The sequence below is a fragment of the Plecotus auritus genome (genome assembly GCF_963455305.1).
Source record: "Plecotus auritus genome assembly, chromosome: 9".
NCBI classification, from domain to species: domain Eukaryota; kingdom Metazoa; phylum Chordata; class Mammalia; order Chiroptera; family Vespertilionidae; genus Plecotus; species Plecotus auritus.
The window spans coordinates 37,034,626-37,059,545 of record NC_137783.1 but is presented as its reverse complement, the minus strand read 5'-3'; the positions used below and the strand labels follow the sequence as shown (position 1 = coordinate 37,059,545).

Below are 24,920 nucleotides of genomic sequence, written 5' to 3'. Positions count from 1 at the left end.
TCTTAAAGATACCTTTTAGCAACTATCTGTCAAACACCATAATGGAACAACTGTCTTGTAAAACAGTTCTTTGGCTTCTAGAATGGTAAGTTGTTATATAAAAATGAAAGATCTTTATGTCAAAATTGACTATAAAGCAATTTTTCTTTTCCCCATCTACCTGCTATGTTTCATAAATAATATTGAGAAATCTGCTTCCAACATTTTCTCATCTTATTAGCCATCCATTTAACTCTTGCTATTTTTATGTTGAACACTACCTTCTTACCTTATACCTGGTTGAGTCAAAATCCCTGCAAATTCAGAACCAGATAAGTGGTTGTGCTTTCCACTCATGTGCTGAAGTGGGAAGAAGGGTAGAAATCCTTCTGAGCATTTGCCACTTTGTACAGTAAATACCTGTTCCGTTTTCAGTATTGTTTAAACTCTTTGCTTTATCTCATTGGGTTGAGTCATCATCACCTTTATGTTTAACTGCTAAAAGGTAGTTTGTATTATTTTCTATTATCTTGAAACTATTTCTTGTGATGAACAGAAATAGTTCAGCATGTTGTGGTTCCAGGACTGAGTCAAGCTTGAGTCACCATTCTATACTATAGAATAGCATCACTGGAAACTTGTCAGTGCATAGACATTCTGCAGTGCAATGTGGACATGAAATTGGGCTGTGCTGGTGCTGGACTATGGGGGCTTATCAGGCTCTTTGCATGACTTCAAGATGTAGTTTAATATCTAATCTCTCTTTTTTTTTAAATTATGACATGATCATTGGCATTAGATGGATGGGAGTGGGAAGGAACTTTAATGATAAAAGAAAAAAAGTGAAAAGGTGATACAGTGTTGTTGTTTTCTATTTCCTTTTAGGTCTGATGTTGTGGTCCTCTGCTTTTCTATTGCTAATCCCAACTCCCTAAATCATGTGAAAACCATGTGGTATCAAGAAATCAAGCACTTTTGCCCCCGCACACCTGTTGTCCTAGTTGGCTGCCAGCTAGATCTCCGCTATGCTGATCTTGAAGCTGTTAATCGAGCCCGACGCCCTTTAGCAAGGTAAGCCAAGGGACTCAGTGTTTCTCTGTGCTGGCCAAATTAAAATGTAGAGGTAGTAGATGTCTCTGTAGCCTGCTGTTCTGTTCTGTAACAGTCTTAGGACCCCTTCAACCAGCCATAAGCTTTCAGTCAGCTTATTCAGCATGAGGGGGCGTGTCCCAACCCTTCTCACGGTGATATCACCTCTTCGGTAAAAACCCATTTCACTAAATGGTTGGCCAGTGCTTGAAGTGAATTCTCTAATTATGACATGGTGTAGACAAAAGTGCTTTGAAGTTTGTAAAGTATTAAACAAAATGTTAGCTACTCATAATGTCATTCTTGAAATTATGATTATAATAAAGTTAAATAACAGAGTGATCAGCACAATTTTTGGACCCAGGATCATCAGGTTTATACACATATGCATGTCCAACATTTATAATCTCATTGTCCTCAATCCAACCTCTGAGAGTATTTCATTCCCAAAATGACAGTGTCTGGCTTTAAAAATCATATGGAACTATAGTTGCAAAACAACACCTTTTTAAATGTTTCTAGTGGTTATATTTTAATGTGTCACAAGTTTAAAAATCAAATCAAGGAAAATTTTAAAATGTGGATACCAATTGGGGGGGGCAATAAGAGTTTTTAAAAACCTATGCTCCTTCAATATTCCCTTTACAAAAATAATTTTATGTGTTTCATGTAAGTGCATTTTTTTCTGAAGAGCATATCTTTTCAAAATGCTGATATTAATACCTTCCATCAATATTTGCTAATGTGCTTGTTACAAAATTTTATCTGGATACAATTTTTTACGCTCTCACAACAAAAGCAAATGTTATTTTGTTTAAATAATTTCTGATGTTCTGGGTACATTTTGGATACATTTTCTGAAAACATTTCATGTAAAATTTTCACAATCATTCTGTTCTTAAATAGATGGCCTCTGAATTGAATATTAGAAGCCACATAGAGGACTTACGGTGAATAAGAGACTGCCCAGGCCTCAGAACTTCCTTTATAAAAGAAAAGATTAAGATGATCAGGCCTTACAACCATGGACATGTGGAGGACTGGGGGAGAGTTACGGAGCTCTAGAGGACAGGGAGGGTCCAAGCCCTTCTAAAGAGCAGTAATGAGATTGCATAAAGGAGGTGATATTTGAGCTTAACCTTGAAAAGTGTCATCAGTTAGTGATCTTCCAGCCAGTCCCAGGATACGGAGCACAAATGCCCACAGAAACAAACCTTGATGTTCCACTTTCTTTCCTATACGTCCCTTCCATTTTTGCAGCACCCTACAGTTTCTCCTCTTTTCAATCCAGGTCTTCAAATCCAAATTCTGTATTATCTTTTTTTTTTTTTTTTCAAGAGAAACATCAAAAGTGCTTTATTCAAAATAATGTCCATTGCTAGCTACACATTTCCCCTATCTTTCAGGTAATTTGTGGATACCGTCCCAATAGAACTTTTCTTGTTTTGAGGCAAACAATTCAGAGACCCAATTTTTCACTTCTTCGTAGGTTTTTTTTTTCTTCTTAAATCTTTATTGTTCAGATTATTACAATTGTTCCTCTTTTTCCCCCCCCCATAGCTCCCCTCTACCCGGTTCCCACCCCACCCTCTGCCCTTACCCCCCCCCCACTATCCTCATCCATAGGTGTACAATTATTGTCCAGTCTCTTCCCACATCCCCCATACCCCTTTCCCCCTGAGAATTGTCGGTCCACTCCCTTTCTATGCCCCGATTCTATTATATTCACCAGTTTATTCTGTTCATCAGATTTTTAATTCACTTGATTTTTAGTTTCACTTGATGATAGATATGTATTTGTTGTTCATAATTTTTATCTTTAACTTTTTCTTCTTCTTCCTCTTCTTAAAGAATACCTTTCAGCATTTCATATAATACTGGTTTGGTGGTGATGAACTCCTTTAGCTTTTTCTTATCTGTGAAGCTCTTTATCTGACCTTCAATTCTGAATGATAGCTTTGCTGGGTAGAGTAATCTTGGTTGTAGGTTCTTGCTATTCATCACTTTGAATATTTCTTGCCACTCCCATCTGGCCTGCATAGTTTCTGTTGAGAAATCAGCTGACAATCGTATGGGTGCTCCCTTGTAGGTAACTAACTGTTTTTCTCTTGCTGCTTTTAATATTCTCTCTTTGTCTTTTGCTCTTGGCATTTTAATTATGATGTGTCTTGGTGTGGTCCTCTTTGGATTCCTTTTGTTTGGGGTTCTGTGCGCTTCCTGGACTTGTAAGTCTATTTCTTTCACCAGGTGGGGGAAGTTTTCAGTCATTATTTCTTCCAATAGGTTTTCAGTATCTTGCTCTCTCTCTTCTTCTGGCACCCCCATAATTTGGATGTTGGTATGCTTGAGGTTGTCCCAGAGGCTCCTTACACTATCTTCAAATTTTTGGATTATTTTTTCTTTTTGCTTTTCCAGTTGAGTGTTTTTTGCTTCTTTGTGTTTCAAATCTTTGACTTGATTCTTGCGTTCCTCTAGTCTGCTGTTAGGTCTCTGTATAATATTTTTTATTTCAGTCAGTGTATGTTTAATTTCTAGTTGGTCCTTTTTCATATCCTCGCGGGTCTCGCTAAATTTATTGGCCTTTTCTAGAAAATTCTTGAAAAACCTTATAACTGTGGTTTTGAACTCTATATCCAGTCGTTTGCTTTCCTCCATTTCTTTCGTTTGTGACCTGTTTCTTTGTCTCCACATTTTTGCTGCTTCCCTGAGTTGGTAGAGTAGCTTTGTGTGCTAGGTGTCATATAGGGCCCAGTGGCTCAGCCTCCCCAGTTACCTGAGGTGGACACTTTTGGTGCACCCCTTTGTGGACTGTGTGTACAGCCTTGTTGTAGTTAAACCTTGATTGTTGTTGGTATCACTAGGAGGAATTGACCTCCAGGCCAATTGGCTGTGAGGATCAGCTGTGTCTATGCCAGGAGAACTTCTGTGCTGGAGACACCCTTATGGGACAAGACTTGCAAAATTGCAAAAGCCTCTGTGCTCAGCTTGGGTGGGGCAGAGTCTCAGAGTGGAGCAGATAGCCTTGGCTTCCTGTCAGCCCTGCCCTATGAGGCCCCTGGGTCTCAGTGTCCCTCAGTAATCACTGTAAGCACCTCTGAGAGAAAGCCGCCCTCGAGTTTCTCCCACTGCCAGACAGTCCAGTTTCTCCCTGAATGAGTCTGGGTTCCCAGTAACTCGCCCAGAACTGGAGTTCAGCGCAGTCAGGAGCTTCCGTCTTCCTCCCGCTTTAGAAAGCCAGCCACACACTCAGCTGCCTGTGTACTCAGCAGTCAGTCCTCTCTGCACGCGCGTGCCTCGGACCTCTGCCTTCTGCAGCTCCCCTGAGTCTCAGTGTGCTTTCTCCTTTCCTGACAGTCCAGTTTCTCCCCGAATGAATCTGGGTTCCCAGAAACTCACCCAGAACTGGAGTTCAGTGCAGTCAGGAGCTTCCATCTCCCTCCCACTTTAGAAATCCAGCTGCCTGTGCACTCAGCCACCCGTCCTCTATGTGCGCACGTGCTTCCGGACCTCTGCCTCCACAGCTCCCCTGAGTCTCAGTGTGCTTTCTCTTTTCCTGACAGTCCAGTTTCTCCCCGAATGAGTCTGGGTTCCCAGAGTCTCGCCCGGGACTGGAGTTCAGCGCAGTCAGGAGCTTCTGTCTCCCTCCCTCTTTAGAAAGCTAGCCATGCACTCAGCCGCCCATGCACTCAGCCACCCGTCCTCTCCACGGGCTCGTGCGTCTCTGTACCTCAGCCTTTTGCAGCTCCTCTGAGTCTCAATGTGCTTTTCTCTTTCCTTCTAGTTGTAGAATTTCCACTCAGCCAGCTTTCCTGTGGTTCTGGATGGTGTCCGTTTTGTCTTTTAGTTGTAGTTTTGATATTGTTGTGCGAGGCAGCAGTTTAGGTGTTTACCTATGCCGCTATCTTGGTTTCTCCCCAAATTCTGTATTATCTTACTTCCCCTAAGACTAGTGCCTATCACTCACATTACCTTTGGTCTTGAAAGCCAAATGTTTATTTAGAAAGATAAATTCTAATAGTATGTCTCAAAATCAAGTATGCATTTATAACAGATCACATCTTACCTATGTTCTGGAATTCATCTGTGTCTTTGCTGTGGTTATGCTATAATCAAAGAACTATTCCATTACCCTGCTTCCAAAGGTTTGGCCTCCCTGGGTTTGATTAGATTGCAAATTGGTCTCATGTGCCAGCCCAAAAAATATAGAACTTTGTCAAACCAGAAAAAAAAAAATTATTTTATTCTATTTTTTTTGTTAATCCTGACCTGAGGATATTTTGTGGGACCAGAATTCCATGAACTCTGTGGAACCAGAAGGGAAAAAAAATGTTTTTGTTAATCCTTACCTGAGGATATTTTTCTCCATTGATTTTTAGAGAGAGAGTGGAAAGGAGAAAGGGAGTGGGGAAGAGGGAGAGAGAGAGACTAATGCACTTGTCCAGGCAAAAAGGAGAGGTCCTGACTAAAGAGGGTGAAAGAAAAAAGAAGGGAAAGATGTGAAAGATTTACAAATCTAATTATTGAGAATGTAATGAGCTTTTGGATGGGGACCATTTAACTAGGTTAGAACTAGGGAGTTCTAGACTCTTAATTGCATAGTAGAAGTCTCAGCAACTTGCAAATGTGACTTTAGGCCAGTGGTCGGCAAACTCATTAGTCAGCAGGGCCAAATATCAACAGTACAACGATTGAAATTTCTTTTGAGAGCCAAATCTTTTAAACTTAAACTTCTTCTAACGCCACTTCTTCAAAATAGACTCGCCCAGGCCGTGGTATTTTGTGGAAGAGCCACACTCAAGGGGCCAAAGAGCCGCATGTGGCTCGCGAGCCACAGTTTGTTGACCACTGCTTTAGGCAAACCCTTTGAACTCCCTGCCTCGTTTTCTTTAGAATGTAGAATGAAAATAATACCCATAGGGTTATGGTGAGGCTCAGATGAGAAAATGAATATGGACTCATTTTAAAGTTATAAAGCAAAATTTAGTGATGATGAAGATGAAGATGATGATGGTGGTCAGGATGATAACCACTAACATATATCAAGCATAGTGGACCAGGCACTATGCTAAGCATATTATCTCATTTAAACCTCTCAACAGTCTTTGAAGATATAAGTACTCATTATTATTATTTCTCTTTTAGAGATGGGAGAACCAAGGCTTTAAGAGATTAAGTAACTTTCCCAGGATCAAATAGTTAATAAATGGCTATTACTTCAGTTATTGTGGTTACTACTGAAAGCATTTTTTTCCTATAATCATAAGTCCTTTATATTTTTGGGACTTGAGGTTGGCAGTATATTTTTTCAAGAGCCTTTTTAAAAGCTTTAGTAGGCCCAGCCGGTGTGGCTCAGTGGTTGAGCATCGACCTATGCACCCGAAGGTCCTGGTTTGATTCTGGTCAGAGCACATGACCAGTGGGGGACATGCAGGAGGCAACCAATTGATGATTCTCTCTCATCACTGATGTTTCTGTCTTTCTCTCTCCCTCTCCCTTCCTCTCTGAAATCAATAAAAATATATATTTTAAAAAATAAAAGCTTAAGAAGGATTTTAAATTATGAGTCAATTGGGTCCTTAGGTAGACCCTGGCTACTACATTTATTTTTCTAAAGTAAAGCCGATAATAATTTTTATTCTATTTCAGGCCCATAAAGAGAGGAGATATTCTGCCTCCTGAGAAAGGACGAGAGGTTGCAAAGGAATTGGGCATCCCATACTATGAGACGAGCGTCTTTGATCAGTTTGGAATCAAGGATGTGTTTGACAACGCAATCCGGGCAGCGCTGATTTCCCGCCGGCACCTGCAGTTCTGGAAATCCCACCTCAAGAAAGTTCAGAAACCTTTACTTCAGGCACCATTCCTACCTCCAAAAGCCCCCCCACCGGTCATCAAAGTCCCAGAGTGTCCCTCTACGGGGACGAACGAAGCCGCCTGTTTACTGGACAATCCTCTGTGTGCCGATGTCCTGTTCGTCCTCCAGGACCAGGAGCACATCTTTGCACACCGAATTTACCTCGCTACCTCCTCTTCCAAATTTTATGATCTTTTTCTAATGGAATGTGAAGAAACTCCAAATTGGAGTGAAGTTACTTGTGAGAAGGAGAAGCAGAGCTGGGATGTCCAGGAGCAGGCATGGAGTGTTGTTGACCCAGATGAGGAGCAGGAGGAGGGTACCCCAAGGACGCCTCAGGCTGACCAGTGGGAGTCCTCCAGCCAGAACCTATCCCAGCAGGAGATTCTAAAGCTGGAAGCTGAGGGCTCCATCCCGGAGACACAGACACTGGCAGGCTGGAGTAAGGGGTTTATTGGCATGCACAAGGAAATGCAAGTCAATCCCATTTCAAAGCGGTTGGGCCCCGTGACCGTGGTCAGGATGGACTCGTCGGTCCAGTCGGGCCCTTTTCGGACCCTACTCCAGTTTCTTTACACGGGGCAACTGGATGAAAAGGAGAAGGACTTGGTGGGCCTGGCTCAGATCGCAGAGATCCTGGAGATGTTTGACTTGAGAATGATGGTGGAAAACATCATGAACAAGGAAGCCTTCATGAACCAGGAGATTACAAAAGCATTTCACGTCAGGAAGGCCAATCGCATAAAAGAGTGTCTTAGCAAGGGGACGTTCTCAGGTGAGCAGGGCCAGTGGCCAAGTCATGGATGCCTTTGATGTGTTTTATCAAACCTTAGTCAGACATGAGCAGGGGAAAACGTAACTGTCCCTAACATGGATGAATACTTACATTTTCCCACATGCCTAAGTTACATGTATTTACTTATTTAATTCTCATCAGACTTAAGTGCTAAATATTATTATCTATATTTTTCAGATAGGGAAACTGAGGGACACAGATGGTTAGGTAACTTGCCCATGGTTACATAGGTAGTAAAGGTAGACCCGGGATTTGAACCCAAGCTGTCCCCTAAAGTGCCACAGTATCACAGTGCTTCCAAGGATGGATCAGGTTACCCCTGAGCCTGAGCCAGTCAGCTTGATGCTCACAGTTCTCCTTCAGGATTCCTTCCTAAGCAACTCTGTTCCCCACTGATCCTTCAGCAATTACTCATAACCAAAATCAAAGACCTCTTATCCTGAGGCACTGAAATCCTTGAGGCAATTTTGGTGACCTCCTGCATTCCCATCAGGGGTGCCTCATCTTCTCCCACCCGCTCTTCTTTTTTTGTTCTCACACTCCTTTCTTGTTCCTTCTTTGTCTTTGACAACTAAGTATATCTGCCCACGGTGTCCTTACATAATTGCTTAAGCACACTGGTGGCCTGTATCAAAGATGGGTTACATACCCATGTTTGTACTGTCTTCTGTCTTGTACTATTTTTGTTTTGCAGTTGTCCTCGTGTGTGTGTGTGTGTGTGTGTGTGTGTGTGAGAGAGATTATTAAATTTTGACTTCCTAACTTCTGATAATATGTATATTTCATTTGTCTTTATCTTTCATAATGCCTGTCATGATATATACATTTAGTAAGTGGTTACTGAGTCTGTTCATAAATTTTAAAACTTACGAGTAATATTTACTCCAAACATTGACCATCATGATATAAAAGCAGTCTTGAAAGTTAATGGGAAAAAAATGTTCAAAGCTGCAGCAGATTAAACAGTGGGCCTTAAGTAAAGTTCATGAAATCACGCTCTCCTTACTGCAGAAGCATAATGAACAAATACAGTGGGGAAGCCTCAAGTGAATTCTGTTTAAGTGGAAAAAGCTATAAAATACAGTTTATGGATAATTAGAAAATTTTTAATATGAACCAGATAGTAGATGATATTAGGAAATTATTTTTAATTTTCTTAGAAGTAATGGTATGATTATCTAGGAGAATGTTCTTATTTTTAGAAACTCGATAAAGTAGGAATGAAGTGTAATACTATCTGTTAAAAAAGTCTATATATACAAAATTATATATACACATATAGCTGAAAGCAAACATGGCAAATATTAAGTATGATAAATGAATTATTCTATTATTCTTACCACTATTGTAATTTTTTGAAATTGTTCATAATGGGGAAGAAAAAGTATTCCTCTTTTATGTGTCTTTATGGTTCAGAGCAGTTGTTGTGACACTGTGTGTAAATGCTTACTCCTTAATCCTTGGAGAACATGTAAGGAATTGGGTGTGCCAAGGGCGGGACATAAAATCATTCAGTAAAGCTATGGAAGAGAGAGGACAAGAGATGTAGATGGATGAATATGGGTGCAACTCTCAATGAGGCTGGCTCATGGTGGTGTTTCCTCAATCCCTGGGCAGATGTGACATTTAAGTTGGATGATGGAGCCATCAGTGCCCACAAACCGCTGCTGATCTGTAGCTGCCAATGGATGGCTGCCATGTTCGGGGGGTCGTTTGTGGAAAGCGCCAACAGTGAGGTACGTGCCTTCCAAAAAGCCTGAGTGTTCATGAACGTGCATGTGTATTTATATAAAGTGTTTTATTAGCCAGATGACTTTGTTTCTTTAACTCCTTCCGTGAAATAGTTCCTTAGGCAGTGCCTACGTGTCAGGTCACCCTCTTCTTCAATCTGCAATTGTGAGGAGCATTGATTAGCGTTCACTTGTTATGTATGAGCACCTAAGTGCTTTCCGTGCCTATCCTTTCATCCCCATAGCTCTCCTCTGCCCTGAAAACATGATCAGCTGTACTTGGTAACAGATGTCTCCAGGTATATTATCAAAAGCATATATAAGAGGGACAAACCTGGCTCTCCAAAGTTTAGGACAGTGAAATGTGTCTTCAGTCACTAACGTCCTAGGCTCAGCTCTGGCCCTAAACAGAGAGGAGACCTCAAGAAGACAACTCCTTGTGCCATAGTCTCCTCATCTGCAAGATGAGTGATGCACTGGATTGCCCTTGAGGTCCCCTTGAGCTATGACTCTCCTTGTGGCTCTGCCCTAACTTGCTTTCTCTGAAGTTTGTCAACAGTAGGGAAACAATAATAAAGCAAATGGTTACTCCTCTGAACACATCTCTCAAAGTGCTTAGGTCTAGTGGAAGCCCCTGGGTTAGTGTCAGATGCTGGCCTTATCTCCAAAAGAGGGACACTCTCTAGAGCAGAGCAAGTTGTACCTCAGAGACCCTGTATCTTCATCTTTTTACATGCTTAGTTGGAAAAGAAATAAAAATTTTATTCAAACACTTCTAACTTTAGCCTAGAGGTGAGCAAGCATTTTTGTTCAGTTTTGCAAGTATTTTTAACCATCCTTTTTTTTTTAAGAAAAAACATGGGGACACCCCATCAAGTTGATTGTCCTAAGAGGCTTGCTTTGCTTATCTCAGCAACTCTCCAAACTTTAAAAAGAAATACAGAAAACAATGGCTAACTTTTGGAAAAGGTTGCTCACAACAGAAATCTGAGCACTCCCATTGTGACCCAGGATCCTGCATTTGCATCCCCAAGTAGGGAAACAGAATCCTAGAATCACAAGCTGGGATGGCCAGGACTAGAGAGGTCACTGGGCCACCCCCCTGCCTCCAGAACAAATTGCAGCTGCTGCTAAGCCAACTCCCAGCACAAGGCTGTCTGCTGTTTGGAGAAAAGCATTGGAATTATCCTAACGACCTCTCCTGGTGTCTTTCAGCCATTGTAAATCAGGAGCTCCTCACATGTAACGATGAAAACAGCCCTGTACTGTCAGAGGTGTTCTGGGGAGTTATCATGGAGACTCCTGCAGCCCGTGGAGGCCACCCAGTGAAGGAGCAAGCTCTCTCTGAAAGCTTGAGGCCTTGGGCCAGTGAGTTCCCGTCTCCCTATCTGGAAATCACAATAATAAGCCATAGTGTGGTCATGAGGTGTAAGAATGAATACTTGCAAAGCACTTCATCAACTTTACATAAATGGTAGCTGTCAGTAGTCTTATTTTGATGCCAGCAGTGTTGATATTCTTTGTCTCTTAAAAAAAAAAAGTGAGGAAGCCACTGATTAATAAAACTTCATCCTAAAGGCATTTCACTAACTTCAGTTCTCTCTAGATAGGAGCCCACAGGCTCGCTTCCCTTCTTTCTCCAGCTCACTGCAAAGTGTGCTGATGGTGCTATAGATGCCTGCGATTAACCCAGCAGGGAGAAGCTGATCAAGGTCGGGGACCCAGGCACAGAGGGACACTGTGGAGCTGACCTCACAAATGCTAATCCCCTTTATCCCTTCCCAGAATGGACTGTAATTGTCTCCAGATTAAAATGTGCAGGAGAGGTGACCAAAGCAAAAACTTGGCAGCAAATGTGAATGTGCACGTATGCGGCTGTTTAGTATCCTCCCTTGGAGATGGCCACCTGTTGAGCACTCCCCCAGAAAGTGAGAGTCGCTCACCACTTAGAGCTGTAGCTAAGGCTAATAACAGGTATGTTTTGATTCAACCAGCTCAAAAGACAAGACCCTGGAACCAAGCAACCAAAGGTCTGTGCCAAAATTCCTCTAGCCAATATATGGCGAATGCCATGTGCACAGGCATTCCTGCCCTTTCCTGCTCCTTCTCTTTATATCCAGTATAGACTGTGATAGTTATGTAGTTTTGAACTCCTGTCTCAGCTCGACCTTGGGTAAGTGACCAGCCTCTCTAAATCTGTGTCCTCATCTGTAAAATGGGGATAACAGAGAAGGAGAGAACTTTCTTTAAAGGGCAGGCAAGGCAGGAGAGTGTGTGCGTAAAGCATTGAATTTGGTGTCTAGAACATTTAAGAATCCTTAGTGACTATTATCCTACAGCAGTGGTCGGCAAACTGCGGCTCGCGAGCCACATGTGGTTCGCGAGCCGCGGTTTGCTGCTCTGTTGACTAATGAGTTTGCCGACCACTGGGATAGGGGCTTAATCACAAGGAACAACAACAGCCTGTAATTATTGGAATCGAGAGTCTAGGTCAGTGGTCGGCAAACTCATTAGTCAACAGAGCCGCAGTTTGCCGACCACTGTCCTAGAGGATTCTTGTTAAATGCTTTCTAATGAGGAGTTAAAGATCTTTGTCCCCTGAAAACCCTAAGTTAAAGCCCCCAGTTTCCTTCCTGGTAGAGGTGGTTTTGGGGGTAGAGAAGAGCACTCAAGCGCCCAGTAAATGCTCCAGGGTTGATTTGGGTCCCTATTTGCATTTGGGATTTGTCTTTTCTAGGCCACCTTTTAACTATTTTGTCTTGTGAAAATCTGACTTCCCAATACAAAATTCAGCCCATTTTTTTTTGCATTAATAGAATTCACATGCATATTCAGAAAAGAATAAAATGTGCCCATTGATATTCCTTTTACTTTTTTGTCATTTAATATTTAAGAAGACACTATTTTACTTATATTTTTCTCATTACTTTTAATACAGCAGTAAGCATAATTCTCTCCCCAGAGGTTCGCAGCAAATGGTTTATTAAAAATGCATGCCAGGGTTGTAGTAAGCAATGCTCTGGATCTACAATACTTTCTCATTCTCTAGGAGACTGTCTCTAATTATAAGCCTAATAGTCTGAGCTGATCTTTGCAATTAAAATTTTAAACCAACTAAACTGGAATATGGAATGTTGTTTAGGGATAGCATTATATTCTCTTTCATTATTCTCTTTCATTACTCTCTTTTTTTGAAGCTACATCAAGCAGGTACAATGCAAAATTCTTAATTCCATTTCTTATGTCACTTTATATTATTTTTTTAATACTATAAAACGGTCTCTCCATAGTTAAACAGTTCTGTTGTAAATATTAAAATCACATAAACAGGCTTTAAAAAAACAATGAACCATGAGGAAAAAAATGTGTGCTCTGAAAGTGTTTTTAGTTTATTCTTATTTGCTGATTACTTCCAGAAGTCCCTAACATTATTTTCCAAAAAGGACCATCACTTCAAAAAAATATTAGTACAATTTAGCAAGCAGAAAGCAACAAGTCACGAATGATTACAAATGTCAGAACATTCCAAAGACATTGAGAGTTGTGGGGGCTGCTTGCTGGACTCTGCCATCTCCTACCAGAAATATTTTTTTTTAATTTAGAATATCCATTTTGCCATGACTTAGAACAGACTCTTACAAAGAAAAACAAAAACCTGCTAAAGTAATCTGAATATTGTGAAAATACATGATCTCAGTAAAGAAGAAAAAACTTCAGATATCATCTATTCCAAATTTCTCCCCTATAACAGTTGAGGCAACTGGGAGTCATAGAAGGTGAATGATTTGTCAAACCTCACACGGCATTGTAGTGACATCCCTGGCCTGCCCCAGACTCTTGCCCTGTCCTTCAAGCCCTTATTTTTAGAAACAGCAGACATCCTCCTCTCTGAGAGAGCAGGGGTTCACAGGAAGCCTTTGGACTTTTTATATTACAATCACTAACACCTTTAGCACTTGGCACTTTATAAAATGTGCGCTATACTTTCACCATCAAAATGGTTCCAATTTTAAAGTTTTACAACTTAATTAGCTTTCCATTATCTAGAAAATTGTACTAATCCAAACACCACTTTTGAGAGATAAAATTTTGCCATGTGCTCACACATACAGAAACAATTGTGTGTCTAGAAATAAATTCATGTCTGTATAAGGTAAATGCATGTGTACATAAACGTGTCTACCTATGTAAGCATGCACACAAGTACAACCAGTGTTAGATTCACTGGAATAGCAATTAATTACAATACAAGGGCTTTTTTTATTTCAAAATAATATTATTAATAGTTTCTACTTGCCAAGTTCTATATGTTGCAGAGGTTATGCTAGAAATTTGCAATGGTCACACCTGTTAAATCATGGATGGTAATAACTCACATACCTTATTTATGGAATAATAATTATTTCCATTGACTATACCTGAAGGAAGCAAGGGAGATAATTTTCTAAATATTTCTAGGAATTTTATGAGCCTTTCCTTTGATGCATTAATTCCCTCTCTGAGGTGGCTGGTGGCTGTACAAGAGAATAATATAGAAGGTTGCTATGCTTGAAACAATTCTGGAACCACTAGAATACATTAGACATGGGGAGAGAGAGAGAGAGAAAGAGAGGGGGGGGGAGAAGAGGGAAGAGAGGAGAAGAGAATAAAATTTGATATATAGTATAGATATAATTAGACATGTATATGTTTATACTATGCTGTAGAGAGGCTTATTAAATACCAGAATTAAGAAGTGCATAACTACTCATCCTTTTGAACTCAGAAATCCAATTCTTAAAAATGAGTAATGAAAGATGTTTTATATAACCCAAACCTTTGCTTCCTTTGCCATGAGGAATTCCCAATATTGCACAGCCGTTCTGAACACAGACTTTAGAGTTATATTCCCTGGATCCAAATCTCAGTCACTACTCACTAGCTCTGTGACCTTGGATATGGAACTTAACCTCCCTAAACCTCAATTTCCTTATCTGTAAAGTAGCAAAATAATCATCTCTTCCTGTGAGGATTAAATTAGATGCTGCGTGTGAAAAGCTTAGCACAGTATCTTGTGCATGGGAGACCTTCAATTGGGTTCATTTTTGTAATCATCATTTCAGAAGTAAACACCAGGGCCCATTTCATGCAGTTAGAGACCTGCAGCGAAGAGCAGCTGCTGTGCAGTGTAGATCCCACTGATCCATGCCCCACCCAGCCATCCAGAACTCCCTGGCTGCCTAGCGAACTCCAGCATGCATTCATTCATATGGGCAACAGCTACAGGTACTCAGGAGGGAGATTAGGGGAATCCTACAGGGGAGAGGTCACCATACCAACCAGCTGTTCCCCCAGAAGTCGCAGGCGAAGATTTCTCTGCATTCTCTCAATCTACTGACACCTGGTAATGTTCCAGTAGTTCTGAATCTATGTGGTTGTGCCATAGGAAAAATAATTAAGTGTGTATATCGTATTAGCATATTTCGATAGAATGTTGGAATCAAGCCAGTCACTGTGGCAACTCAGGTGGCTGCATATCCTCTGCTTTGACATCTTAGAGATCTGGGTTCTACCGTGTGTCAGCAACAGTCTGGTTTGCATCTCCCCCCAACACCTGTTATGTTGCTAGGAGATTTCTTTCCCCACAATAGAGTATTATAAGGTACTTGGCAAGGAGGGCCCATAATGTCATCTTACATTTACATCCCATTTGTCTGATTTATAAATCCAAATGGCCATTTAAAAATTCCAAATCAGGCTTTGTCAGGCAGCCCCACGCTTTTGTCATCTACAAATCAAACTGTTATGTTTAAAGCCATAAATAGTGAATGACTTCTATACACAGCCTCAAAGCAGGTGTTCCAGACTCGCCAATATCAAATAACACAGTTGGGATGTTTATAAGCAGTATAGCCTGAAAACGTGCCCACTGCTTTCTTCATCAGAACTCAGCTTTTCAAATAACATTTCAGGTGTATCTCCCGAACATAAACAAGATGTCAATGCAGGCAGTACTGGATTATCTCTACACCAAGCAGTTGTCACCTAACTTGGACCTGGACCCACTGGAATTAATTGCCTTGGCGAACAGATTCTGCCTGCCACATTTGGTTGCACTTGCAGGTAAGGCTGATGACTCAGGCCATGCGGTGTCTGACTGTCATATTTATCAAATTCACATTTAAACAAAAGTAAGATTTCCAGGGACTAAAAATTAATTTTTTATCATCCAGTATAAGACAGTCTTGTATAGGATGATATGAACTGATCAAATGTATCAGACAGCCCAATTCAATTCAACAAATATTTTTAAGCACCTCCTTTGTGGTGGGGACTGTTAGGTAATGCAAATATAAAAAGATGGATAATGCATGGCCGATCCCCTCATGGCCCATGCTCTCTGCACTCTACCTCATTTGTGGACCATGAAATTTGAAATAACACTGTTGTGTCCATGTCATCTTCATAATGTGTGTCCAGACACAGTCTTTAAGAAAGAAGCTATAGGAGACAGTGGTTAAGAACATAGGCTACCCAGCCAGATTGCTTGGGTTCACATTTTGACTGCAATATTTACTGACTTCTTACTTGACTTACCTGCTCTGCCTCAGCTCTCACCCTCTTTAAAATGGGGAAAATGGTATTCTTCCATGGAGCTGTAGGGAAGATTAAAGAGCTAAGATGTATGTATATATAAAGTCCTTAGAACAGTGTCTGGTCCTAGTCAGCATTATATAAGTGGGGTTTTTTAAAGCTATTTTAGAAAATGTTCTGACATTGTCAAGATCATTTTGGGAGAAAGAATAATAAAAAAAAAAGGGAGACTTGGCTTAACTTCTCAAAATCTTAGGTATCATTTGTAGATTTGTTCAGTGGGTAAGCTAAAGCAGGTCTAAATAGGACTTAGGCATTCAGATACCTTCTACTTACATTTAAACCTTCAGCTTTATTCACCAGCAGTGTCAGTTAGCAAGCCATCTGGGTGTTTATTGCTACATTTAGTTTACTCCTGTTAACCGTGAAAGCAAAGATAGTGCCTATTTTGTCTACTGGTTTATTCTCTGCACACAGAAAAGTGCCTGAGGATATTAGGTTCTCAATAAATATTTGTTGAATCATTAAATGAATGAAAATGAATGTATGAACAAACCAACCAGTCATGTCTGTGCTTGATTTTCTGTCAGTGTCTTTAGGAAAAAGATTTATTTCTCTCTACTCCACGTTTCCACTATATGCAACCAACAGGAGGTCAGAGTCCTCCCCTCCCCTGCCTTCTTTCTCAGTGAGATATCAAGAGATAGTTGAAGCATTGCTAGCTGATATTTTTAAAATATATTTATTTCAGAGAGGAAGGGAGAGGGAGAAATAGAAACATCAATGGTGAGAGAGAATTATTGATCAGATGCCTCCTACATGCCCCGCACTGGGGATTGAGCCCACAACCTGGGCATATACCCTAACCAGGAATCAAACTGTGACCTCCTGGTTCATAGCTCAACACTCAATCACTAAGCCACACCAGCCAGGCACTAGCTGATTTTTAAAAAACTGTTTTTAACTAATACACCTGAAGTCATAGGTCTAAATGAGTATATACTACTTTTTTAGGAAGCAGTGATGGGCAGTGTCCTTTTTCAGAGGTATGAGTTCCAAACCACTTGGCTATTTTTCCAAGTATTTGTCCTTTGAGGATAAATTTGATTTTGTTTTAAACAGAAGCAATTTGGAGCCAAATCCGTTGAACAGGGTTTGTGACCAATCTCAACATAGTGCCATTTTTGCTTAAATATTAAGTGTAATGATGAAAACCTGGGACTGATTTCTCCATGAAAGAAACTGACCCAGAGAAACCCTTCCCTATGAACTATAGACTTCTTTGTTTACTTTTGTTATTAAATGCTATTATTACTGTTATAATTATTTAATATACTAGAGGCCCGGTGCACAAAATTTGTGCACAGGGGTCTGGGGGTCCCTCAGCCTGGCCTGCACCCTCTCCAATCTGTGACCCCTCAGGGGATGTCTGACTGCCAGTTTAGGCCCGATCCGTAACTGCTCTCCCCTGCCGGCCTGATCGCTCCTAACTGCCTCTGCCTCAGCCCCTGCCACCATGGCTTTGTCCAGAAGGATGTCTGGAAAATGTCTGGTCTAATTAGCATATTGCCCTTGTATTAGTATAGATAACTTCCTAAGATGATTCCTCTAATCATTTATACTGTTTGGTATATACTGTTTAGTGTAAGGATAGAGTGTTTAGAATTTTGTTTAAAAATCAGCTTCTGGGGTAAAAATGCTTTGCAGGCCAAAGTGTTGAATGAATACCAAGGAATGGTGAGGTTACCTCAAATTAAAAAGCCCGATGACTTCTCTGGGAAATTTAGTTCCAAATAGCTCTTATTTTTCAAGCAAGCTGAGGAAGGGTGTGCCAAAGAAACCACTGAAATTTAGATAACTTATTGACCAGATAGAGGCATATTGATTAACAAGAATGTAGAACCAGAGCAGAAAGTAAGCATGATTCAGCAATATAGTGGATTAGAAGAACAGATGCAATGATAGAGATGAAAAAAACATAGTAACATCAAGGAGCTGGAAACACGGAGCCTAGACTACCCACTCCCTGTCAGTCCCAGAGGCAGGTGACAGTCTCAGAACCACAATTTAAATTCCGGTTTGAAACCTTGAACATGGCTCACAAGCAGAAATAGTTCTCCCAACTGGATTAGTGTTACTTCTGGCTGACAGTCGTTAGCATCTAAGGGATTGAGCAATATGTGGTCCATCTGCAGCTGTTAAGATAGACATATGCATTCACATTTTTTAAATTTTTTTTAATTGATTTCAGAGAGGAAGGGAGAGGGAGAGAGAGAAAGAAACATCAATGATGAGAAAGAATCATCGATTGGCTGCCTCCTGCATGCCCCCTACTGGGTATGGAGCCTGCAACCTGGGGATATACCCTGACCCGGAATTGAACCCTGACCTCCTGGTTCATAGGTCAATGCTCAGCCACTAAGCCAGGCAGCATTCACATTTTTAATTCCCCATATGAACTCGTTCCTGTTACTCATTCTCTCCACTGTCAGAAAATGTTGAGATTTGGAGCAAGGTGAGTGAGAAAACTGTCAAACAGGAAGATACTAGAGAGTCTAGAGGATTCTAGAAAGGTGCTGAACTGTTTAGAGCAGCAGGTCCAATAGGACTTTTTGCGGTGATGGGGACGCTTTGCATCTGCCTTGTCCAAAACTCATGTGGCTATTGAGCACTTAAAAGTGGCTAGTTGTGGCTAAGGACCTGGGTTTTTTATTTCATTTAAGTTTAAATTAATTGAAACTTAAATATTCTCATGGCCAGTAGTTACCATACTGGACAGCAAAGGTCTGGAGGAATCTGGCTCTTTCAGAAGTGCTAACTAGTGTCCTTAGAGTCATAGGTGCAATGGCTGGAGACCAAACTCTGTACTGAAGGGCCACACATCAGAATGGGCCTTAGGTTCAGTTAGAATGGCTGTTAGAGCTGTGCACCATACTTCCTCCCCTCTTAGGCAGCCCAAGACCAGACCCAACCCTCCAGGCAAGATGTCTGGCCTGCAGAGGATGGTCTAACTTTCTCCTGTCCCTCTCTTCCCCAGAGCAGCACGCAGTTCAGGAGCTGACCAAGGCTGCTATGAGTGGCGTGGGGATTGATGGGGAAGTACTCTCTTATTTGGAGTTGGCCCAGGTTTGTAACAATTTGCTTTTCACCTTTTTAGTGTGTTCAAGCAGTTCATTTAATGCTGATAAAGCATTCCACTGTTGCATCTGTCTAAATAAAGATGTCACCACCAAGTCACAGAGGCCCCCTGTGTACACTGGGAAGATCTGAGAGTTTTACGTTTCATGCACCATTCACCCTGCTGGGCTTCCTTTGAAAAAGCAACAAGGACCTAACCCCCACACCAGCCCCATTTTCCCCCGAGGCATCAGCTTTGCATGCAGGAGAACAACTTGGGGCAGTCTTGGGGAGGGATTTGTCTCTCCTTTGTGAAATTCTTGGACACTTGTTGGCCAAGATATGTTTCTAGGATTCCATGAAGTCCCACTAGGCCCCATGTCTCACTGTGGCTCTCCAGGCTTTTTTAAAATCAGTATTTGCTAACATTGATATTGTGATTCTGTCATCCCAATACACATGTGCACTAGGCTTGGGGACAGGTGGATGGGACTCTGATCTGTTGCATTTTCTAATTCCCATGGTATAAATTTCCAAGCTGGCCAATTTTTAACAACATCAAGTCACTGATTTAAGAGTAGGGAAGAAATATCCACAGTTAACTCTCCTGAATAGGAACAAGCCAACTGCAATATAGCACTATCTTAATCCTACTTTCAGAAAGAAATCTAATATCAAGAGAAATTGGAAGCACCAGTTAAAACTGTCCATGAGGTTGGGGTTGTGATTTTCAAAGAGTTTCTTGCATTAGTTTCTGAGGACTTTGGCTTTTCTCATGGCCTTTGTTCAAGGCCATGTGGGCCCCAGAAGAAGCCAGGCTGTAGGATTCAGGGTCTCGTCTAATCCAAGAACCTTCAAGAGTAACAAATAGAATGGATGTCTGAGAAGGGGTATAGACCAAAAGAGTAAGGGATGGGAGGAGACCTCCCATGTTTGGGGAAGGAATGGGGAGCTGTCGTTTTATGACCATCGGGTCTTGTTCCGTCACAGCCACCTCAGTGTCACCTCCCTGAGCACCTACTCAAAAAGGAGGGGTGGGGCATTTGGATCCCTTCCATCATGCCCACACTGCCTGCTCTTCTTATGTAACCAAAGGACAGGTATAGGACAGCCACACATTCCACGGTCTCCTCTTTCAGATCTTTGGCTCCGCAAGCTGAGCTCTGACATGCGACACGGAGTATTGCGTTGCCTAGGCTTCCTTAAACAGAGATGACATCGCTGTTTTCTGGTGTTGGCTGGTGCCATTCAAAGGCCATGGCCACTTATCACACTAGAGGGCCAGGTGGCGGGGTAAGGGAGGGCAGGAGTACTTTAAACTCCTGATCTGATACAGTGATTATTTTTGGTGCACCTATCACAGGGGATAAGGGAGGGGTGTGCCAAAGACTATACTTGGCTGGAATAGACCACAGCCAAAGCCAAGACAAGGTGTTTTCTGAATTAGTATACAGGCCTTTATTTCTCTCCCTCCTACGGTGGCTTCCTATTTGTTTGTATTCCCATTTTATTAAAAAAGAGGCACACCCACTTTTGCTCACTTCCTTGCAGTTCCACAATGCCCACCAGCTGGCCGCCTGGTGCCTGCACCACATCTGCACCAACTACAACAGTGTTTGTTCCAAGTTCCGCAAGGAGATCAAATCGAAATCCGCAGGTGAGACTTTGGGGTCCCCATTCATCCGATTCTTATCTCCTCTGACTGAGTCAATACCCTATTTGCCCTCGAGAAGGAACATGGGCCACAGGAAGCTCATGGAGAAATTCTGGTGACTGGTTGGTGGTCACATATCCATGTGACATGACACAGGGATTGTAGGTTAGGAATTCTCTTTGGAGGACTTTGTGTTTGGAGGGGTTTGGGTAGAGTGGGGCTCATGGGGCCCTGCTGCAGAGCATGCTGAGGTTGTCAGCTCAGCCTTGTCTAAGAAGGCAGGCTTGGGAGCAAGCTTACACTAAATCAAGTGATCCTGGGTTCTGGTTCTCTGTGCCCGGCTACATGAGTTTAGGGCAAGTGATTCTACCACTCAGAACTTCAGTGTCACCCAGCTGGCATGGCTCAGTGGTTGAGCATTGACCTATGAACCAGGAGGTCACGGTTTGATTCCTGGTGAGCGCACATGCCCAGTGGGGAGCATGTAGAAGGCAGCTGATAGATGATTCTCTCTCATCATTGATATTTCTATCTCTCTCTCCCTTCCTCTCTGAAATCAATAAAAATATATTTTTAAAAAGAAAAGAAAAAATAACTTCCGCGTCACCATCTGCAAATGGTCCTAATATTGTCCCAGCACATCAGGTTGTGGATAATCATGCATGTGAAGCATTAAACAGAGAACCTAGCTCATAGAAGCAATTGATGCATGAACCTCAGGTATGATCATCCACCCCTTTCCTTCACCAGACAACCAGGAATACTTTGAGCGCCACCGGTGGCCCCCTGTGTGGTACCTGAAGGAAGAAGACCACTACCAGCGGGTGAAAAGAGAAAGAGAGAAGGAAGATATTGCACTAAATAAACATCACTCGAGACGAAAGTGGTGCTTCTGGAATTCATCTCCAGCAGTTGCCTGAGGAGGAAGAGGAGGAAAAGTCAGTAATCCATCACACCCTTTTGAAAGCACTACTGTACGATTAGTCTTATTACTAGCGATAAGCTGTAGTTCAGGTTTCAGGCACTGGTCTTCCTCCACTTTTGTGCATTTATCTGGCTGGGATCAAAGCACAAGCTCACCATCAATGAGCCTTGACAAAAGGGAAGTTGACAATGCTCACTGCATTCCTTAAATTTACATGTATATTTTTTGTTAGAAGGCTTAATAAACCTTAGTCCGTTTTGGGTGTTTTGTTTTTTTTTCTCATTTCTTTTTATACAAAGGAAAAAAAACAACCCAGCTTTCATGTTGCAAATTCCAAATTGGAAAATATTTTTATATGGTCTCTTGTATTTTGTTGAAATGAAAATACTATGTATTACTTTATTTTACAGGCCACAAATTAACCATGAAGTCGCCCTCTGATTCTCTGTGCCCACAGGATCATGGAGTGTTATTACATAATTAGAGGGTTAGCCTTTTGTTGTGAAGTAAAGGGTTGGAATAAAATTCCCCAAAGTGCAAGTTAGAGAGTGTTTAATCTTTGTTCTGCCGACTAACACTGGTATAATTACCAAGTCAACTCCAAGAACGTGTATTTACAATATTTGCCGTGTAAGTGCTAGTAATTATATGGTTATGTGTGCCATGTAAAATATAGTGATATCAAATCTTCCGTTGTTTAAAATGTCTAGTTTCAAGAGGATAATCTTTCTAATCATTAGAAGGGCTTATTAAATCCCAGCATTATTCAGGGCAAACTCACTGGTGGACCTGAATACAAAAGATACCATAAGAGTATTGATGTTTGGATTGCTGTATTAGGGTCTATGTCTCTCAGTATTCATTGATCTCGCCATGCTTCTGCATGCCGATTTTCTACTGACTTGAATCTAGTTGGGTAAGGGCAAGGGTCCCTGAACTCTGTCCCACCATCTACAGGCTTCTCACATCTCACCACCAGAAACAAGCTTCCTCAGGTCTCTCACCTGTGGCCAACTTCACTTGTAAGACACGTATTTTTAATTCTTCCCAGGGAAAATCCATGTTGCTGCAGAAGTAGGCTAAGGAAGGTAGACCACCCACCCCAGCTGAAATTCAGCGGGGCCTATGAAGGCGCAAAGCTGGAGGCTGGGTCGTCTGGGGTCCCTGTATTCTCCAATGTAGACAGGAATCTTATTCCAAAAGTCTAGGAAATGGTGCTATTGTGGGTTTGTTCTGACCCCTTGTCATTCTGAGTTTTCACTGTTAAAATAGAAAGTACTGAGCCAGGGAGCTTTTGAAAGGCAGTCAATCATAGCTTCTCTGTGAATTAAAGTGTTGCAGCACTCACACAAAGCATTTTAAGGCCACAGCTTCATATCTGCCATGGGTTGCTGTGTGGTAGAAGCTTGGGCTTACTCTGTTGGGAGGTCAACTTACTGATGCTAAAGGTTGTGGATTTGTGTTTTGTTTGGTTTTGTTTTTTCTAGCTTTCAGAACTTGGAACAGAGACAGTAGAGTCCAGACCCCAATGTTGACAGTCATGCATTTGAAAATCTACCCAGATTATAGATAGGCATTTATTACTGACAGTGGAAACACGCCAGATACAAGAGTTTGGAGAAGCCCAGAAATGCATTACTCTTTCATGACAAGGGCTGGGGAGGGGGAGGGACAGTAGCGTACAGAGGGATGGCTGTAAATGCATCTGCTTTAATTTTTCGTCAGTAGAGTTGTGAATCATTAATGGAAGGAGAAGGGACACACAGAATGAGAGGATAAATGCCAGGACTCAGGAAGAATCAGCATATATCCTGTCACTTAATGGTAGAGGCTGAGTTTTCGATGTGCAGTCAGAGTTGAATTTACACAACCAAAGCTCCTGTTTGATTGTAATCTTGCCAAAAACACAATGGACATATAAATGAACCTGGGGTAAAAGCAATAATATACACTAGTGTTATCAGCTACTCTAACCAAGTGGCTGGTTCATTTGGTTGACGCTGACTATGGCCTTTAACCATGATGGTTTGTTTTGTGTTTTTTATTTCACAAAAAGCCAATAAAATTGTTTAGCTATAAAATGCCTCCAGTTTGTTTTTTATTAAGGACTACCATTATCATGTGTGTAATGTTAATAGCTTTTTTAAAAACTAAGGTGCTGGGTCATGGGGGTCTGGGTGCTCCAGTAACAAGGCAGCTGGGAGCACTGTCATCCTTGTTTTAGGCATTGCCAGCCATGATATAAATGAGAAGTCTGGTTCTTTGCTCTTGGCTAATACAGTTATGTCACTAGACATGGTGCAGCACTGGAAAAAACAAATGATGTCTCTATTCTAATGGACTTATTATAACCTGGGTTTGGGCAGTTTGCCAGCAATTAAGTGAAAGGCTGCATTGGTGGACTCATGAAAATCAATCTTTTCAGAAGCACATCTGAGAAAGCATTTAGAAAAATGTGTAAACAATTTCTGGACTTCTAGGTGGTATAATGTTTGCCCAAGCTCAGAGGGAAGAAGAGTCTCCAATGGGATCTCATGGGGGACTTTTCTGAGCGGCAAGTTTTCTAAAACTCTGTGGAAAGAAGTTGACTACTAAAAATAAATAAATAAATAAATAAATAAATAAATAGCTGTAGGAAAAGGCTGTGAAATTTCCAGCACATTCCCATACCTTTTGGTAGATGGTCCAGATCATGGCACCTTTTATATAATGCATAGCAATGGAGTCTTACCTATAGAAAATCTTCATCTAAGTTTCTCCTAAGGCAATGCCTGACAAATCCCCAAGAATTTCAACACCCTATATTGGCACTATAGGAACCACAAATCCTACTGGTTTTGAGATAACAAGTAATTTCATTATGGACATTCAAGAACAAGAATCCAATGTTTCTAAAATTTCTTTTTTACATTTGCTTCCGTTGTATGATATATCAGTTGTCAAAATTCAGTTTTTCATCATGGTAACATTAACCAAGTAGAATGCATTCTACTAATCAGAGGGGGGAGGGGAGGGAGTGAATCACAAGTTTGGAAACTATTTTGTGAGTTCCACATTTCTGAAATGAATGCTTTTCTGCCAGCTGAAGATTTACCAGGCTTTTTCTTGAATTGGGTTAGTAGCAATAATTTATTTTTTTCCTAGAAGAATGTGACCATTGCATTTTAAGAAGTTAGCCATGGAGACTGTGTTTGTTGTGTGTG

General features: G+C 41.4%; 1 protein-coding gene across 3 annotated transcripts in view; it reads left to right on the top strand.

Moving 5' to 3' along the window:
- The window catches only part of RHOBTB1 (Rho related BTB domain containing 1), a 67,781-nt gene extending 45,521 nt beyond the window's left edge, over window positions 1–22,260 (top strand). For 2 of the 3 annotated variants that reach the window (XM_080642949.1, XM_080642948.1), the window contains exons 5-12: window positions 865–1,050; window positions 6,715–7,697; window positions 9,336–9,454; window positions 15,400–15,550; window positions 19,059–19,147; window positions 20,690–20,795; window positions 21,543–21,730; window positions 22,128–22,260. In XM_080642949.1, coding sequence (XP_080499075.1) covers window positions 865–1,050; window positions 6,715–7,697; window positions 9,336–9,454; window positions 15,400–15,550; window positions 19,059–19,147; window positions 20,690–20,795; window positions 21,543–21,712 — 1,804 coding nt within the window. In that variant the 3' untranslated portion in view covers window positions 21,713–21,730; window positions 22,128–22,260. The remainder of the gene's footprint in view (window positions 1–864; window positions 1,051–6,714; window positions 7,698–9,335; window positions 9,455–15,399; window positions 15,551–19,058; window positions 19,148–20,689; window positions 20,796–21,542; window positions 21,731–22,127) is intronic. The other variant, XM_080642950.1, reaches the window with a different exon arrangement.
- The last annotated feature ends 2,660 nt before the right edge of the window (window positions 22,261–24,920 follow it).